General features: G+C 42.3%; 1 protein-coding gene across 3 annotated transcripts in view; it reads right to left on the bottom strand.

The window, feature by feature from the left end:
• The window catches only part of COL4A2 (collagen type IV alpha 2 chain), a 181,689-nt gene that overhangs the window by 122,307 nt on the left and 42,335 nt on the right, over nucleotides 1-17,047 (bottom strand). For all 3 annotated transcript variants that reach the window (XM_045588783.1, XM_045588782.1, XM_036459285.2), the window contains exon 4: nucleotides 11,860-11,940. In XM_045588783.1, coding sequence (XP_045444739.1) covers nucleotides 11,860-11,940 — 81 coding nt within the window. The remainder of the gene's footprint in view (nucleotides 1-11,859; nucleotides 11,941-17,047) is intronic.

The following is a 17,047-nucleotide window of genomic DNA, read 5'->3' as shown; positions in this document are numbered from 1 at the left end:
TTCAATAATTTCACAGGAACCACAGTAAACTCCTGGATCGAGTTTCAAAAATTAACTGCACAAATGACAGACCAACAGTCAAGAAGCAAAAACAAAGAGGACTACCACAAAAAACTTATTGGGAGGTGGGGAGGGGGGGAAGATGTTTGATAGAAACATGATGGTGAGCCGATGCAGTCACATGTTAGCTACAAAAGGGTGACATGATTTTAAAGACAGTGTTTTAGAAGCGTAGCATCTAGATCCGGGGAGGAAATAGTTCCACTTTACTCCTCATTGTTCTGCAGCTGCTAGAAGTTGGAGTTCAATTCTGAAGGGCAGACCAAAGAAGGGAAGTGAGAAACGCAGAGAAAAATGATTAGAAGAAGGGGCGGTTTTCACATGAGCCGTTGGTCAGGGAGTCGGGGGTGCAATGAAAGCAACAATCTACACTTTACTATGAAAAAGGTTAGGAGATCACGTTCTTTCCTAAGTTTGGCTGAGGCCAGTACATTTGGAGGAAATGTGGTTTTGCTTGGGGGCTGGTAAAGAAATGATGGGAGAGAAAGCTCATAGGGGTGTGAGGGGCTCAGGTTGGAGTGAAATGCTGGAGGCCAGGCACCTAAGTCTGTATTTGTGGGGTACAATGGAGAGGGTGGGGATCCCGGTGAGGAGGTATGTGTGGGTCAAAGCTAACTTGTTCTACGCTGCAACTTTCTCCAGAGCATTGGTGGCAACAGCCACAGGAAATGCCATGGTGGGTGCCACCTCCTGCAGGGTATAGTGGTCTGATGAACCATTTGTCAACAGTATCACCTGAAGGTATGCATATTACACGGTAGCTATATTGTAGCTAAATGCATTGTAGCCTTCTTGGATTTCAAATTAAGCATCCTAATGCTACTATTTAGTTCAACCCCCTTTTCCTTGCCTCTAGTGGACTGAGAGTTCAAAAAGTGTCTTTAAATAGAATACAATTATGGCACTAATATAACTTTATTAAACACCCTGGAGAGGTTAACCCCATGTTTTCGGGGTGCTCTTTAGTTCATCTTCTACACAGCTGGAGAAGAAGCCCGCTAATGTCACTCCCCTGGCATCTCGTGCTTTCAAAATAAACCCTTTAAAGGAAAAACTAGTTCATAAAAAGTACTGGGTAGAGGACAAATAACTTCTAAGAAAGCTGATAAGGAATGGTAAGAAATATTCTAGTAGCTCAAATATGCTTGCTTTTATTTCTTGTCAATGGCGTGTCTACCACTGAGTTTCTTGTAAGTGCAGTTGTGCAATGAATCTTATTATCTTGAAATTTTAAGCGGGATGCAACGTTATATGAAAGCCTCAAACTAAAATTCTGTTTTTGAAGAGTTGAAAATTTATAGTTCTACTTTTAGGAGTTAGATTATTTTCGTTTGCAATCTTATACTATAATTTTCATTAATTGATTAAAAAAAATAAATTTTACTCTAGACATATATATTTCCATGCTGTTCCCCCCCCCCCCCTCCCATTAAATTACCAGGAAAGTCTGTCCAACTTCCTTCCCTAGAGCCCTCTAAGAATGGAAGGAATAGTCATCGCTCTCAGGTGGATTCTTCCATCCTTCCTGGGTATGATGTTGGGGAGGAGATTTGTAATGTACCATTCTATGAAGAGGGATGCAAATACTTTGTAAAATATCAGGTGTTGAATACACCCTGAGGCCTTTGCATGACGAAGCCTGCTTTCCTGTCTCAGAGTAGTACTTGAATTACCTAGGGTTGCATATTCAATCCTTCTCTTTTAGGCTGCAATGGTGTTGCTTGGGGCGGTTGGCACATAAAGTACATTCTTGTTAAAGATTGGTGAGTCTCACCTGGCTGGTGTGGTTCAGTGGTTGAGCTTCTATCTATGAATCAGGAGGTCTGGGTTTGATTCCTGGTCAGGGCACATGCCCAGGTTTCGGGCTTGAATCCCCAGGAGGGGGAATGCAGGAGGCAGCCAATCAGTGATTCTTTCTCATTATTGATGTTTCTCTCTTCCTCTCTCCCTTCCTCTTTAAGTCAATAAAAATAAATAAGTCAAAAGATTTGTGAGTCTCACCCTCAGTGCAGTGTGCATCCTAGTTGCTTGGGTATAAAATCTGCCACTTCTCTAAACGGGGTTGAAAAGAGTAGGATGCAATAAGCAACATAAACAAAAGAAAACCGCTTCCTACAGAATCACAGGATTATGTTTTTTTGTTTTTGTTTTGTTGTTGTTGTTCCAAATCTTTGCAAATTTATTCACTCTGAAAGGCCATGGCAATATGTCTTCTACCAAATCTAAGAAAGGCTAGTTTTGACAGAGGTTAAATGTGTGCAACACATAAAAGTAATCTTGGTATTAGGATTCTCTTAAAACATACTAGGTATCTTCCCAAGGCTTTAAAGATGCCATTCTCATTACTTAGTGTATTTTCTTAAAAATAATTACTACCATCCAGAGCTTACACATACCAGCCCTTTAATTTTTATTACAGAGACACCAACCTTACCGTAGAGTTCATTCATCCTTCTATTGCTTTATTTAAAACAGACTTAAACCAGTTGCAGTGCCTTATAAAGACAACAATTTAATAAAAAACATTGATGCTGACAATGCAGCCAAAAACGTATGAGGCCAAAGATATTATTTACCCAGCATTAATTATTTCCGTTTCATTTTTTCTTTTTCTTTCTGGTTCCAAAGCCTTAAGACTTGTCTACCCTAACAGTGTTTTTGGATGTAAAAACTTTTGTTCCTATGGCAGGATACTTAATGTCCTCTGGTGGCTAGAAGGAAACAATCAATATAGGGCTTGTATTGGGTTATTGGAGTCAATTCCTGATTCAGTTCTTTGAGAATCCGAACTTCTGGGCTGCACACAGAGGCGTATTTTGACTTTTCTAATCAGTGGGGACACAGGTCCTTTTGATGGCCTCTTTGTACTTCCCGTATGAGTCAGACATCTGACAATTTGAATGATTTGGTTGTCTACACCACAACAATGAGGTTGGGTGGGTTGCCAAAGGTTTCAGAATTGCAGGCTGTTCAGGGTCTCAGGCTGTGCAGTTTCTTAAGAAAATTTTGGAATGCCTAAAGCAGTTAAAAATAAATTTATGTTCACCCTATTGCCAGTGATGCTTACAGCATCTTTGCTATTGGCTATGAAGGACATGAGTGGTTCCCTCTGACTAAAGAAAGTAAAAAGAGGGCAGAAATGAGATGACCCCAGTTTCCTTCTTCTGAAGGTACCCCAGAATGTGTGCATTTAGGTGCCAAGTTCAAGAGGCCCCTCATTGAAGAAAATGTGCCTATGTTATTTGGTTTGGTTATTTCTGCCATTTCCCCTCTGGTTATTATTTTACTATTTCTGGAAGAAAACAAAAAGTAATTCAAAACTTTGCAAAATGATCTATTAGTTTTTTCTGTATTAGAGTAGCAAGCTGATGTAAGAGTACTTAGACGCAAGAGCATTTAGCCTCCAGTACAGACTGTCCAACTCTAAAGGTCACTGGACTTATACTGGACAGGGAAGGTCGTACATTTTTCCACATGAAGACTCAACCATCTTAGACACTCTTTTCCTATTGGGAGAGGGAAGACAAATTCAGAAAAAGAAATTTTCTATTTTCAGCGTAGCTTTTAGAAAGTGTAACATGGTTGGTGAGAATTTTGCACTGGTCTCTTTAGAAATCCTGCAATTGTTTACTAAGAATGAATTGGAAGTGAATGAAACGAAACAAAGGTCTTTGAAGACTGGTGTTCCTTGTCTACCCGAAAGGGGGAAATGCTTTAATGCTCTACTTGTCAAAACATTCCATCAAGAGGTTTCCTAAATGCAGAGGGAAAATGAAGGATTTTTAAAAGCAGAGCTTTAGTTTGGTTTAGAAGAACAATAGAAATGTTCATTTCTCTACCTGAGTTTATCAACTGTCTGTTGGTTGGTGTCTGTGTGAGGTTTTCCAGTTAAGACACTATTCAGAAATAATAATCATTATCCTGGTTATGTTTTCCTTGAAGCCACACAAGGCCCTTTCCCCAGAATTTTGTATTTCAGAGATGAAGGAAAAGAAACAGCAATGATGAGAGAGACTCATCGATAGGCTGCCTCCTACCACACTGGGAATCTAGCCATGTGCTCTGACCAGGAATCAAACCATGACCTCCTGGTTCATAGGTGCATTTCCGGGGTAATAGACACCTCACTAAAGTCTTGTTGTGTTTGAGACATTGAGGTAATTATCTTCCATGAACAACATCTGGAGTAAAGAATGTGGTACAATTTTTCATTATGAAGAAATATGCCACGAAATTTGTGTGTGTGTGTGTGTGTGTATGTGTGTGTGTGTGTATGTGTGTGTCTAGTGTCCATCAGAAGAGGGAGAAATGAATAAATAAAATGTGAAAACACTGAAAATTCATCCTCTGCACCCAGGAGCTAAGACATCAATATGCCGATGCTTCCTTATTGATCATACCTTACCTATCAAATATCTGCTTCACTGCTGTGCCAGGGCAATTTCTGTTCAGGTTGACAAACACTAGGCCACAGCCATGGTGACTGATCTTCACCAATGACTTTCAGGATTCCTGTTATTTAACAATGTATTTTGCTGGTAGGAAACGACAGAATCCAGGGTGAAGTCTGTCATGCTTCAGATGAAGGAAATGATGATTTCAATAGTCATGGGAATCAGTTTCCCCCTAACCACTGACTTTGTCTTTAATGATGCCCTTTAAATTCATTCACTGAGGCAGTAATGAAATTCCATCCTTTTGTATGAGCGCCAAACTGGCCCATTTTCCATCAAATCTGGGGAATGTCATAATGGTCCTTTTGAAATTAAACATTTGTAATTGCCTCTATTTCCCCAGCTGCATAATGAACTCATTTCTACAACAGTTTATTAAAAAAAACAACTTTAAGAAAATGATTACTTAATCTAGCAGAAAAGAAAGCAAGAGAGACGTTACATTCTGAAGCTTTGGAGTGGATTACCAAAGGCCTGGAGAAACCAGACAAGAAGTTTTCAGAAGGGAAGTGCTCTGATCAGGGCTCAAGTTGGAAAAGCAAAAAAACACAACTTCCCCAAGAGGCTATGCAATGAGTGGAGGATGAGGTGACAAACCAGTTAAGAAAAATTTCCTGTCTGGCTGATTGACACATCTGCATATACACCACTTCCAGTATTCATTCTCTCTCTCTCTCTCTCTCTCTCTCTCTCTCTCTCTCTCTCTCTCTCTCTATATATATATATATATATATATATATATATATATATAATATCTTAAATAACATCCTTTTTGTAAAGACATAAGCCCAGTAGGTACCAAATCTTGGTTTATTTTCATGAAATCTTTACTTTTTATTGTATTTTACTTTTGTCTAGGATGTGAGATCCAGAACATTCTTACCTATTCACTATAAGTTTTTGTCTCTTTCTCCCACTCTACACTCAGTAGAACTGGAATCTTCATATGGGAGCCACTGGCCATGTGGGGTATTTAATTTGAATTTGAATTAACTAAGAGTAAATAATATTTAAGAATTCAGTCGTCCATTTCTCTAGCCATACTTCAAAGGCTCAACTAGCCTTGGTGAAGAGTCTAGATAGAGAACATTTCCATCTTTACAGAAAATTCCATTGCAGAGCACAGTGCTGGAATACCAGTTCAAAAAGATTAGCCTGGCCCAGTGTGGCTCCATGGTTGGACCAAGAGGTCAAGGTTCGATTCCAGGTCAGGACACATGCCTGGATTACAAGCTCAGTACCCAATAGAGGGCATACAGGAGGCATCAGATCAATGTTTCTATCTCTCCCTCTCCCTTCCTCCCTTTTTATTAAAGAAAATCCTATCTAATAAAGAGGAAATATGCAAATATATCATCAAAATGTAATAAGATGGCTGTGCTCATAGCAGAGGCCAAGTACCGTAGCAAGCAATCAGCAGGGACCTGAGGCTGGTGCTGGGCCAGGGCAGGGGACCTGAGGCTGTGCTCCCCGCTTGGCTGGGCTTGAGGGGGGACCTGAAGCCACACCCCCTGCCCCAGTGCCAGGCTGGGAGACCTGAGGCTGCACTCTCCCCACAGCCAACGGGCTTGATGGGGACCTCATGGTATTCCCTTCTACCCTGGCCTGGGTGTGGAGACCTCTGGCCTTGCACTTCACCCTGGTGCCGAGCTGGGGAACCTGAGACTGCACCCCCCACCTGGCAGGGCTTGATGGGGGACCTCAGGCCATGCCCCCTGGCCAGACCAGGGGAGCTCAAGGTGTGCCTTCCACCCTGTGCCAGGCGACCTGAGGCTGTGGCCTCCTTCTCCCCGCCTTGCAGGGCTTGATGGGGGTGGGGCCGGCTGGGTCTGGGTCTCATGCGATTTTGAGGGGCATATGGGTGGGCGAGGACTTGACTCTGGTTCCTGTGGTGCACCCCAAACTCTGACAGGAGGAAGATTTTCATATACATTTTATCAATTTTCTTTAATCTCTGACACTTCTATTATGGAGATAGGGGAAATAGCAATATTAAAATATTTCCTTTAATTAACTCCCTTTTAATGTGCACGAATGTCATGCACTGGGTCACTAGTTAAAAAAAAATTAGGGATAGTGACTGATTTTCTTATTATGGATTCCTGGTGCTTAGATGGGGGGTCTACCTTATGAGCCACTTGCAATCAATATCTGCTGAATGAATACATTTGTTTTTAAATCTTAATAGCCAACTACTTAGCCTTTACAAGGGGCCTTCCCTGCCTGGAGAGCTCATGGCATAAGGATATTATAAATCACATAACTTTTCTAAAGAAGTCTCCTGAGTGGCTTCTGATCTCACTCAGTCAGACGGTCTCTAAGGCTCTTACCCAATATTCTTGCTGTTCTGACCTTCTCTCTAGCAGAACCTCACCTTCCCTGAGTGTCTCCTTCCTTGCTCTATTAAAGCCACACTTACTTCTTCACTGTCCCTTAAACACTCCAGGCACACCCTTATCTCAGGGCCTCTGCTGTTCAGAGAGTCCTCAGACAAGTGCCATGCACCCGATGATAAAAAAAAATACATATGTGAATGTTGAAGAAATGTGGAATTCCATTGCTAGCAGGAAGCTAGGTTCTTCCTACAATGGCAGACATAAAAGAAAAATATCACTTTAAAAACATATCAGATGTGATGCACAAATTAGGTGGGCACTGTCCAAATCTGCTGACATACTATTTTCCCTGTAGAAAATAACCAAGTCACCGAGTTGCTGCAGCTACTGTGGCATTGGACCAACCAGATCCATTGTGGTTCCCAAGGCACACTAAAAATAACCACACAATTTTGAAAGTGATTGGGAACTATGTGTAGACAAGGGTTATAATAGCCCGAAAACCAGGCGGACTTTCTACTATTTCTGAATAATTCTTTGCCTTTTCAGGGCTGTGATAGTGCATAAAATATTGGAGAGGACTTCCCTTAAGTATGCTGAGCATGAAAAAAGGGTGTGGCTGGAACAAAGCTGCTGGTTTGAAAAAAGGCCTGCCCCAGTAGCACTGAAGTTTTTATTTGACGCTTGCAAGTATCTTCAAATAACGAAGATAGAGGGCCACACTGCGTATGGAAACCTATGGGAATTCCAGACGGCACACAGTACCTACATTCTGAACTGAATATCTCTCCATGGCCTCACAATGGTCTATCAGTTTTCAGATTTATATTGAACCTTTTCAAATAAAAATTCGATTTTATTTTAAAATCTTGGTTATGGTTAGTAATACACAAGAGAAGATACGATTATTAGCAAGACTAGATCTCACATTAGAGAGAAGAGCTTGCCAATCACTTGCTGTCCATAGCTGCTCTAGTCCCCCCTAGTCCTTTCCCTGAGGCCAGGGGCTGCTTCTGTCATCTCTTGGTTGTTACCCATCTGAGCTGACAGGGAGGGCCAAAGGCAATTTTCTTGGGTCCCCATTCACTCATCTCCACCCACCTCCAAGAGCTTTCTGCTCACTCTTCCCTTTGTTTCCCCTTTCACTCAGTTTCTCTATTTCTTTCACTTTATATTGTTGAATTTAAGAACTCTTGTGAGGTTAAGAATTATTCCCTCACACTTTGTACAGAGTCCAGGGACCCACAGACTGTGGGAAACTCAAGCAACAGCTAAAGATAACTTGTACCAAGCACTCAGTCATTGCTTAAGAGACTGAGTTTATCAATTGCAACCTTCTGGGAGTCAGTCTCAAGTTTTATGGATCATGTTGTCAAGCCCATGGAGGGTGAATGTGGGTTGCATGACTACTGAGGGATGGGAAACATGCCAATTAACTCATTCAAGGATATGGTTATTGATTTTTAGAGAGAGAGGAAGGTGAGGGGAGAGAGAAACCAATGTGAAAAACATCAATCCATTACCTCCTGTAGGTGGTAATAGAAATGATTTGAGATACTGACCCTCCAACAACAATAAAGCCTGAAATCATTTTTTGAAGTTTTTTCTTTTTTTTAATTCACTAAGCAACTGAATGGGTGATTAGAGAATTGGCTAGGGATTCATAACTCCTGAGAACAGAGACAAAGCTCTTTTCATCTCTGCCTGTATCCCTCCCACCACCCTGAGAATCCCCTTCCTATAGGTTAACATCTGGCAAGAGGATATATAGACACAAAAGATTACTGTATTGGAAAAAGAACTCATCAACAAGTCCAAAAAACCCCGAGAGTTTTGTTGTGAATCCAGATTAGGACAAATCACTTCCTCCCACCAATGTTCATGTCCTCCTACCATCCTGTGTGCATTAGAGGATTCAGGTTAGATCACCCAGTTCTGAGCAGGGAGTGAAGACTGCACAGACAGCTGGGCCGTAGTGCCTGCCTCTTCCTACTCCAGCTTCTGGCTTCCTGGGATTATCCATGTGCAGCTCTGCCTGTGAGAAACAATTCTCTCCCTAGGACAATACCCCATCAGCTTACGCAGGGGTGGAGAATCAGGCTCGATGCATTTTACACAGAGCTTATTCATTCAGTAATGTGAGACTTCATTTGGAATGGGAATCCATAGCACATTTGTGATTTTTGCTTAGAGTCCAAAAGTTATCCAGTAACATACAGTTTCTGATGTTGGCTGTCACCATGGCGAGGAACAAATGAACTCTACCCCATGCCCAAATAAGGCAGAGCTGGCCAAGTGCGTGGGGAGTGGAGAGCTCTGCAGCCAGGCATTGTCATCGCTGCTACAGTAGCACCGTGGGGAAAATATATAGCGAGGGACCCCAGGGGAAGCTGTGGGAAAGAACAAACTCTGCACATAGCTCCCCGAACAGCAAAATCCGTCCAACTGCTATTTTTATGCATTACATTACTTAAAAAAATTACCATCAAGCCACATGTAGGGCAGAAATAGCCCTGCTTTCTATAGGAATGCATTTAGGTAAATTTGTTAATCCACAAATATTTAATACACATACGATGCCAGGTCTGTAGAACTGCAATAGACACTGCATCTTAATAAATGATTTAATGAAGCATATGCAACTGTCCTAACAATAAATATCTTCAGTAATATACGTGGTTTGCCCCATAGAAAATTATAAATGACATCATTTACCTTGCCTCGGAAGGTTTCTTTCTTAACCTTTTACCATGAGTAATTTCCATCATCTTATTGGTTAATACTCAATGGCACACCTCAATCAGCTGGGCAGCCTTGGGTACTGGCTGATAACACAACCCAACTTGGATCTGTATGGTCCAATCACAGGGTGAGTCTAGGTCCAACACCAGTGACAGTGTGAACCATTACGCAGTGTGAAGAGAAGAGCCATCTGAACACTGTGGACAGTGGGTCCTGCAGGGCAGGCCCCAAAGTGGGGTACCATTGGCTCTGTCTCTTGAACAAACTACTCAGACAACTGCCAAATCTCCACTGAATTCGGTCAGTATTAACAACCTGTCTGAATATAGGAGAGTCAGGTCCACAGTGGGTTCTGGGATACTCTCGTTAATCAAATTAAACCAGAAGGTTTCAAGTTTCTACATTACTTGGCAACAATATATAGGAACAGACTCAAGGCATTTTCTTGATTAGGGATGATGGGAAGTGAAAAAGGTTTCAATGCCTGTACTGGGCACTCACTACATTAGAAAGACACAGGGGCTCTTAGAAATCTTCCTTTTAATAACTCTTTTGAAAAGAACTTTGGCATTTTATGAAAGTATATTGCTGCGCAGATGGCATTATCTATGGAAATAATCAGAAAAAGCTAGCTTTACTGAAGAACAAAGTTCTTGTAAAAGCATCAAGGGAAAGGTTAATGTATTGGTTCTGCAGTAAATAATTGCACAAAGTGAAAATAATAGAGCCAGTATGACTTTCTCCTCCGTTTGTCTGGGTTCTGTTTGGCTGATCACATGGAGAAGAATGCGCAGTCCCTCTAGAGTGGAGCGAACTCCCACACAGGCGAGTCTCACAGATATTTGTATACCACTCATTAATTTTCCCTGTGCCCATATAAGGCTGGGCCAGCCAAGAGCTGAGGGAGGGGAGAATCTGCAGTTAGACATTTCCATCACTGCTCCAGAGCATCGCTGGGAAAATCTATAGCAAGGGACCCCAGGGGCATTTAAAATCTCATGAAATGGCTTTCATATTTAAAAAACAAACAAACCTATTCCTGTGAAATGCTGACAAAGGATCTTCAACTAGAAATTCCTACAGTGTGAAGTCCCCCGCTCCATACATAGGAACCCAGGAGGAAAACAACAACAACAACGACGAGCTGTTTTGAGGACTGCAGCTCATGGGAACACAGTGCATGGAAATGCAAGCTTGGATGCAGCGGCAAGACGCTCCTCAATGGTGACCTTTGCCATTCAAAAGTGATGAGTCACATGGTATTCAATACAACCACCACATTTATAAAGGGGTTCCCTATTACAAGTCTTACTTATTTGATTTTTGGAGAGGATTCAGGTAGGATAGGATGTATGAGAACACCCAGCCACAGAGCCCGAGGTCTGGGGGATGGGGATGGGGAAGGCTACTTTGGAAACTGACTGCAAGATTCTCGTTGGTGAAACTCACTGGGGACACCTAAGGGCTGCAATCATTTCTGTTTCCAATGACAGGGCAATGCTGGCAAGAATTCCTAATCGTCTCTCACAACCTGGCATTGGACAAGCGTGGGTTCGAGAGGAAAATGCAGATCCCAAGGCATAAAGACTCAAAGGCTCTGTGTCCTAAAACAAAATGCTGCTGCCCACTCCACCACACACCAACCTGGGCTTACTCATATAAATATAAACAGTGTCTTTTTAAAATCAGCGATGCGAAGACCCAAACACCAGCTTTAATGGAAACGGAACGAGAGACCAATCACTTTGCTTGACCATATTAGTTTGAACTCTACCAGGTGTTATGATAATAATTTGGGGTGACTTTTTCCCCCCTCTTACTACCTATGACATAGCTACATAAAGAACATTCAGAAAATGAGTAGAATAATTTAAACAGAATTGGTATGAGGCTGGTGCTCTCAAGTTGGAATATCTGTTCTGCAGTATGAATGCAACCCTGTTTTCTCTATGTATTGTTATAAAACATATATTTGTGTACCACATAGTAAGAATAAAAATAGTCGCATTATACATATACATACACAGACATATGTGTTCATAGCAATGAGTAAGAGGAAAAGATGCTTAAGAAAGTTAGCATTATTCTCGATTTATTGAGAGAGTAGTACAAGTTGATCCCAATTTGCATTATATTGTTTGTTCCAGTGGAGAAGAATATAATAATTTCTTAGGAAAGTATGCAGTGGACTTCACCAGGCAACGTAAGGCACTCTGATTGACAATGGGAGTGTAAGGAAGATAATAACGTTTCTTGCAACGACTTACCCGCCCTCCTTTCTCAGGGTAGCACTGGCAGCCCCCACTGCAGTCTCTCCCTCCGCAGGGCTCATCAAACTTCTTCACCCCCTGCAGACAGAAAACACAAAGGGAACGTTACGTAAAATACTCAACGATGATACACATCCTAATGCTACCTGTTGAGAGTACTTCTGATTTGAACAACTATCTATTCATTCACAACAAACAGACTTTAGTTTTCAGAGCAGTTTCAGGTCCACAGCAAAAGGTATACAGAGATTTCCCATATAACCCCTGCCCTCACATGCACAGTTTTCCAACCATTATCAACATTCCTCCCACCAGAGTGAGACATTTGTTAAAATCTATGAACCTACAATGGCTTGTCATTATCATCCAAAGTCACAGTTTACATTAAGGGCACTCTTAGTAATGCCCACTCCATGATCAATAAGCTTTTTTTTCAGTGCCTACTAAGTGCCAGATGTCAAGCTTGATCCCGGGGCTGGAAAGTCAAGTAGAACATCCCCTGAATCCAGGGATTTGACATGAAGTAAACCCAAAAGGACGCTTTGTGTTAAGAGCTTCAGTGTGACGGAGAAACTCCAGGCCTATAGAAAGCGCCCTTCGTTTTGCCTGGAAATGTGGGGGATTCATCCCGGAGATGTTCAAGGTTAAAGTTAAATATGGCAGGGCAACCCTGGGCCCCCATCCCACAACACAGAGCCTGGTGGACTAAAGGCAGGGGGGTTCTGATGTGGAGGCAGGACTTGGAAATACACCTGATAGGATGACAAACCCTCACTTCGATCACATAGGTACCCTGACATCCATGGTGATCCCTCTGCAGAGGAAAAGGCCATTTTCTTCCCTTCACTCTGTGAGCAAGACCCAAGGGCAGTAAGAGAGCAGGGGGGTTGGGAAAGTATTTATTTAGTCAGGTTGGGTGGCATAATGGAACTTTTAAATCATATACTGAGCTATAAGTTTTTAATGAGCTGAGTGGATAATTTTAGAGAGTTCTCTGGCTAGACAATGCCAACCAGAATTAGGGGAAAGAACTGTTTCTTGCCCTTGATCTAGGTTTTTCAGGTAAAATATGGACTTGGAGACTGGACTATATCTGAGCTATTTCAGACTGTGTTCACAGTACTACATATTTTGAGCAGGAAATGACAATTGGGTTGGCTTTTCTCTCTCTCCTCTCTGATCAGCCAATCCCTGCCCTCCTCCTCCTATACCTCTCCCTTTCTCCCCATTCCCCAAGGTGAGTTAGTGCAGCTGTTCACAGGAGAATCTGCTGTCTGGCTTCTCATCCTTCATCTAGACTGCCTATCAGCAGGCATTTATACTCAAGGGACCCTGGGCACCGTTAGCTTCTGGTGTGCATGAGCCAAATGCTACTATGCAAGTAACACTCCCCAGACAACAGAACCCACTCCAACTTTAAACAGAACTGCATTTTACCCCAGATCTTCCATTCTCTTTTGAATTAAGTCTCAATGACTAAACAGGATGGTCACGTAGGAACGCCCTCTGTAAGTTTTTCTGTTTTTCATGCTAGCATCTTCCTCGTTCCTGGCATGGTACTGAATGTTCACATGGAAATGCTGATCTTTTACCTGGCTGCCTCTGTGACTCCTGCTAGCACGGCCCTCCTGAATGTTCAACCTCAGATGGGTACACAAGCAAACTCAGACTCAAAGCCATCTGGCCAGAGTTTACCTTACACCTCAATAACTACTCAATGTTCTTTTTGTAGAGAGGTCTCATTGAAAGTTTCATTTTTTGTGTGTTTTAATTGTAATTCCTAACCTAATCTAATATCAGTCATTACTTTAAAGAATTTAAAAATAATCTGAAAATATCAGATCCTGAAAAGAAACCAATACCTGGAAAGCCTTCTGAATATCCTTTTGGTTATCTGGCCTGAGTGAGGCAATGAAACAGCATGAGTTCCACAGCGTAAGAGTAAACACACAGAGAATCCTTTCACACCCTCAAAATAGGGTTCTAGGTATTTTCCAATTTTTATGACTTCAATGTTTATCTATTGGGGGGTTCATTTTGAAATTCCATGATTTTGAATATTTGGCTTTTATATTAGGTAAGTCAAGCTCCATGATAAGCCCTGGTTTTATGAACTACCCTTAGCACCAAAGAGAGAAGTCTATATGGACTGCCCTATTTACACTTTGTATTACATATGATTGTGACATGAATAGGTATGTTGGCAGGTATCCCTGGTTCATGCAATAATTCACTTAGCAGATTTTAGAAAGGGTAGAGGGACTCCTCACTCCAATGGGTGAAGCATAAACTCATATTCTCCATCTGCTATTTTTAGTTTTGATTTTAAAGCCACTTGCCAAGTTCTTGTGTATAAATCAATGGTTAAAATAATTTTAATGGTTTCAAATTGATCCAACAGACTTTCTATTCTAGGCTTAGGCTATGTGCTGGATTTAGTTATAGAAATGAGTTCTTCATAACCTGCTTGAAATTTAATAGTGCTTCTTTGCTTTTGGAACTAAGACTTGAAGGGTGGCTAACTCTTAGTCTCAACACTTTTCCAACTGTGTGTCCATGGCTCAGATACCCTGTCTCAGGAGGTAAGGAATAAATTGTCAAGAGATAGCCCTCCACCTTACAAGCCACAGACAATTCCTATCATAAAATTCTAGCCCCATGTGTGTGTGTTGTTTGTGTGTATGTGTACGTGTCTCTGTGTGATGTAATGTGGGGTGTGTGTGTTTTCTCATCAGCATCTTACATATACTACTGAGGGACTCTTATGAATTCCAAATGTACAAGAGCCCTAAGTATTGGAATGCCAGATCTCCGGATGAACAGAATTATTTACTTTACTAGGGCAGGGCATGTGTTCCAGACGTCTCTTAAAGACTGAACAAGTTTCAGACCTGAGCCTCTGCATTCCCCTGTTGGGACCTGGGCTCTGGAACAGTCTCAGGATATGAATTATCTTCTGAGGACCTTGGATGAGGAGTGTGTGAATTGCTCTTTGGCATCCTATGTCTGTGTCCCAGCCCCCACCCCACTCCCAACAGAAGAATATTAAAAGCTCACAGCAACCACTGCTCACGTTCTAGGCCCTTTCATCTACCCTTGCTTTTATTACTCAGCACAACTCACAGACAAAGCGTGATCCTTCTTGTCAATTCCTTAATAAAGATGACTGGTTTCCTCCTATCCTACATCCACCTCAAGGGTCTGCCTACTACCCTCAAAGGTGACAAGCTGGCCCTGGTCCAGATCTTTAACTCCAGGAAGGCATGCTCTCACCTGTATGGTTAGGCTCTCTCAGAAACATCAATTAAATCCTCCCATAGTTTCTCACTTCAAATCTGGATTCCCATTGGAGCACGGTGTAGAGCACATGTGTCAAACACAAGGCCCGCGGGCCAAATCCGTCCCGCCAGGCCTTGCAATGTGGCCCGCACCGCGCTGTCATCACTGCACTCCGCTTCATTTCCATCACAATGACAGTTTATGACTGTTCAGTAAACCATTTGGCCCGCGATTTAGGTTAGATTTTAGATTTTGGCCCCTTCTCTGATTGAGTTCGACACCCCTAGTTTCTCACTTCAAATCTGGATTCCCATTGGAGCACGGTGTAGAGCAACATTCCAAAACCATGCTTTCCCAAGGCCTCCTATAGATCAGTGAGGTCACCGTCTAGGCATCTAAGGAGGTACAGTTCCCAGGGCAGGAGGCTCCCATGGACGCTGCTTAAGGTGTGAAGAGTGTCCACTGTCATGGACCATGCCCCAGCCTTTCAACTGAGCTGGCCCAAACTCTCCCCCTTGTTTTGAGGTTCTTCATCATGGGGCAGAAAAGGGGCCATGGCCCAATGAGACCAATTATGCTGAAGATCTGTGAAAACTGGTAAAGGCTCCAACTCCCTGGAGTACGCTGGACTCTAACATGCACAAGTCCTATGGCCTCATATTCACACAGAAACTGCTCCCATGCGGCCTCTGGGACCACAAAGGAGCCTATGCCACATGCTCCCCAGCTCTGAGTATTTAGGGGCACACTTTCCTTCAGCTCCATCAGGGAGAGATCACTTGACTCACCCAATTCCAAACTAATACGACAGCTGGAAGGGTCTTGAGAATAACTCATCCACTCTTCCACTTTGCAAATTCATTCATTCATTTATTCATTCATTCTTCACTGAATTTTCACTCAGGGTGATATGCTGTGTTGGGCCATGGATATTAAGTAGGGAATAGATCATGTAAACAAACTGACAAGAAAATTATGTAAATGAACAATGAAACCTACATAATTTAAATTGTGGTGAGTGCCATTAAAATCATACCAAATAACCGACCGACAGGACTACCTTAGCCAGGATTCTTTCACTTGGGCTCCACTGTACTCCCTTCTTATGGGCCTATTCACAAGGAAGAACCTCCCTGCTGCCTGACCTGAGGCCCTCGCTACTGCTACCAAGGGGAGAGACAGAGAACCACTCCCCTCTAGGCTCAGGAAAGCAAGACCTCTGGACTATTATCATTAGGAAACCAGGAACCTCTTGGACTGGAGTGAATTTGAACCCATTCTTCTTATAATCCTCAGGATGGCCTTACATAGCCCTATCCCTCAACTCCTGTTTCAGGACTCAACTTCAATCCACTGCCACTTCATAATCCAGGAAAAAGACAATCTATAGGTATGGGACATCCTCAGTTCTTCTTGCTCAATGGAAGCCAAGATACTTGACCATTTCAAACTGTGGCTCTAATTCCCAAACTATGGAAGGAGTTTGACTGGGGGGATTAATCATTAATTTCTTCAGCAAATGAATGAACATTCACTGAGGACCTGTAAGTGCTCCCATCTGGGCAGCTGTCTGGTCACCCACCAACCTAGAGACTAGGCCCCACTGGAATCACCTGCTCCTTCCAGAAAAAGTAGAGGAATTAAGAAACTTGCAGCCTTAGTGAAAGGGATGTTCATTTTGATATCATTGTAAGCATCTCAGAAAGTACTATGGGACTGCTAGTAGTTTTGAAAAATAAGTGTGAATCATAAGGTTTGGAAAATAAGATAGAGAGCAGCTTAGACATACGCAGCATAGTAGACTGGGAATATCTCTGGGCTATACCTGTAAAGATGAAGAATGGGTAGTCCCTGAAACAATTAATATTGGCAAGGGAGAGTGGAGTGGAGAGAGCCGTGGACACTA

This window comes from Pipistrellus kuhlii, unplaced genomic scaffold, assembly GCF_014108245.1.
Source record: "Pipistrellus kuhlii isolate mPipKuh1 unplaced genomic scaffold, mPipKuh1.p scaffold_m20_p_3, whole genome shotgun sequence".
In the NCBI taxonomy this organism is placed as follows: domain Eukaryota; kingdom Metazoa; phylum Chordata; class Mammalia; order Chiroptera; family Vespertilionidae; genus Pipistrellus; species Pipistrellus kuhlii.
This window is presented reverse-complemented; position numbering and strand designations above follow the sequence as displayed.